This window comes from Penaeus monodon, chromosome 24 (genome assembly GCF_015228065.2).
Source record: "Penaeus monodon isolate SGIC_2016 chromosome 24, NSTDA_Pmon_1, whole genome shotgun sequence".
NCBI classification, from domain to species: domain Eukaryota; kingdom Metazoa; phylum Arthropoda; class Malacostraca; order Decapoda; family Penaeidae; genus Penaeus; species Penaeus monodon.
The window spans coordinates 3,050,824-3,052,149 of record NC_051409.1 but is presented as its reverse complement, the minus strand read 5'-3'; the positions used below and the strand labels follow the sequence as shown (position 1 = coordinate 3,052,149).

General features: G+C 41.3%; 1 protein-coding gene across 1 annotated transcript in view; it reads right to left on the bottom strand.

The window, feature by feature from the left end:
- The window catches only part of LOC119588797 (ankyrin-3-like), a 14,616-nt gene that overhangs the window by 7,226 nt on the left and 6,064 nt on the right, over positions 1 to 1,326 (bottom strand). Inside the window, 3 exon segments of the mRNA XM_037937447.1 lie at positions 261 to 287; positions 975 to 1,247; positions 1,250 to 1,283. Of these exon segments, the coding sequence (XP_037793375.1) occupies positions 261 to 287; positions 975 to 1,247; positions 1,250 to 1,283 (334 nt within the window).

Genomic DNA, 1,326 nt, shown 5'->3' with positions numbered 1-1,326 from the left:
CCCCCCCCCCCCGGGGGGGAAAAAAAAAAATTCCCTTTTTTTCCAAAAGGGGCCCCCAAAAAAAAAAAACCCAAAAAACCCGGCCCCCGGGGGGGGGAAAAAAACCAATTTTCCCCCCCCCAAAAAAAAAAAACCCCCCCCCCCCCCCCAACAAAAGTTAAAAAAATTTTTTTTAAATATAAAAAAAAACCCCCCCCCCCCAAAAAAATTTTTTTTTAAAAAAAAAACCCCCCCAAAAAAAACCCCCCACCCCCAAAAACCCGCTGCCACATGTAGAGGTGTGCAAGCTGCAAGCAATAGCAATTGAAAGTGAACATGATCAGTGGAGAAATTGTTCAAAATACACAAAAAATTTATATCTATTTATTGGGATTTACATGTCTGATATATACAACCCACATAACTCCTGATTTAAAAGGAATAAAGATCCAATGACTCTAAGGCATTAGATTAACTAAGAATTTGTAATATGTAAGAAAAATTAGTTTCCTAAGTGAATCTTACCAATAACAGTATTCAAAGTCCAAACAGTGCCAGTAAGAAAAAAGGCAAAGGTTCATAAGATTAAAGAATGAATCTAATTCATTATATTTCACTGAAGTATATAGCTAAGGATCAGTAATAAAGGGATATAGTATGATTAACCATTTGTCATGTATAGAGGCTTTAAGAAGTTGTATGACAGATTCTACCTCTCATGATATGCAGCTCGTGTTGTTACCAAATACTCAGCTTTGTATAGTTTTCAGTTTTACAGATTTTATCTATTTCATATCATTCTGGCAATTATAATAATATTGCAGAGATTCAATAAGTAAAATATATATCTAACAAGTAATGCAAAACCTGTTTGCTCAGATGCACAGTAAGTTTTACATCTGAAAGCACCACCAATTGAATCTATAAGAATTATATTCCCAATATCAATGCTCCTATCCCTTCCCTGAACCCAAGAACTAAACCCAAGAACTGACCAAAGTCTGCCTCTTGCGCCTCCAGGAATGCTCCCGCTGCCACCAATTTTTCCACGATGTCCGCGTGTCCCATGTAAGCGGCGCGGTAGAGCGGCGTTCGGGAGCCGCGTCCTCTATGGTCTACATGTGTCCCAGCCTCCAGAAGGAGCGATACGGCGATGGCGTGACCTAACCTAGCTGCCAGGGTCAACAAGGATCCTCCAGGGTCATCGGGGTCGTCATCGGGGAGGATGACATGCTGATCGGCACCGCGGGAGAGGGAGGAGGAAATCCCTCGACGTTCCCGCTTCTTACGGCATCAATGAGGTCCTGGAAAGCGATAAATTTTAATAAGGGAATTCCACAGTCCCAC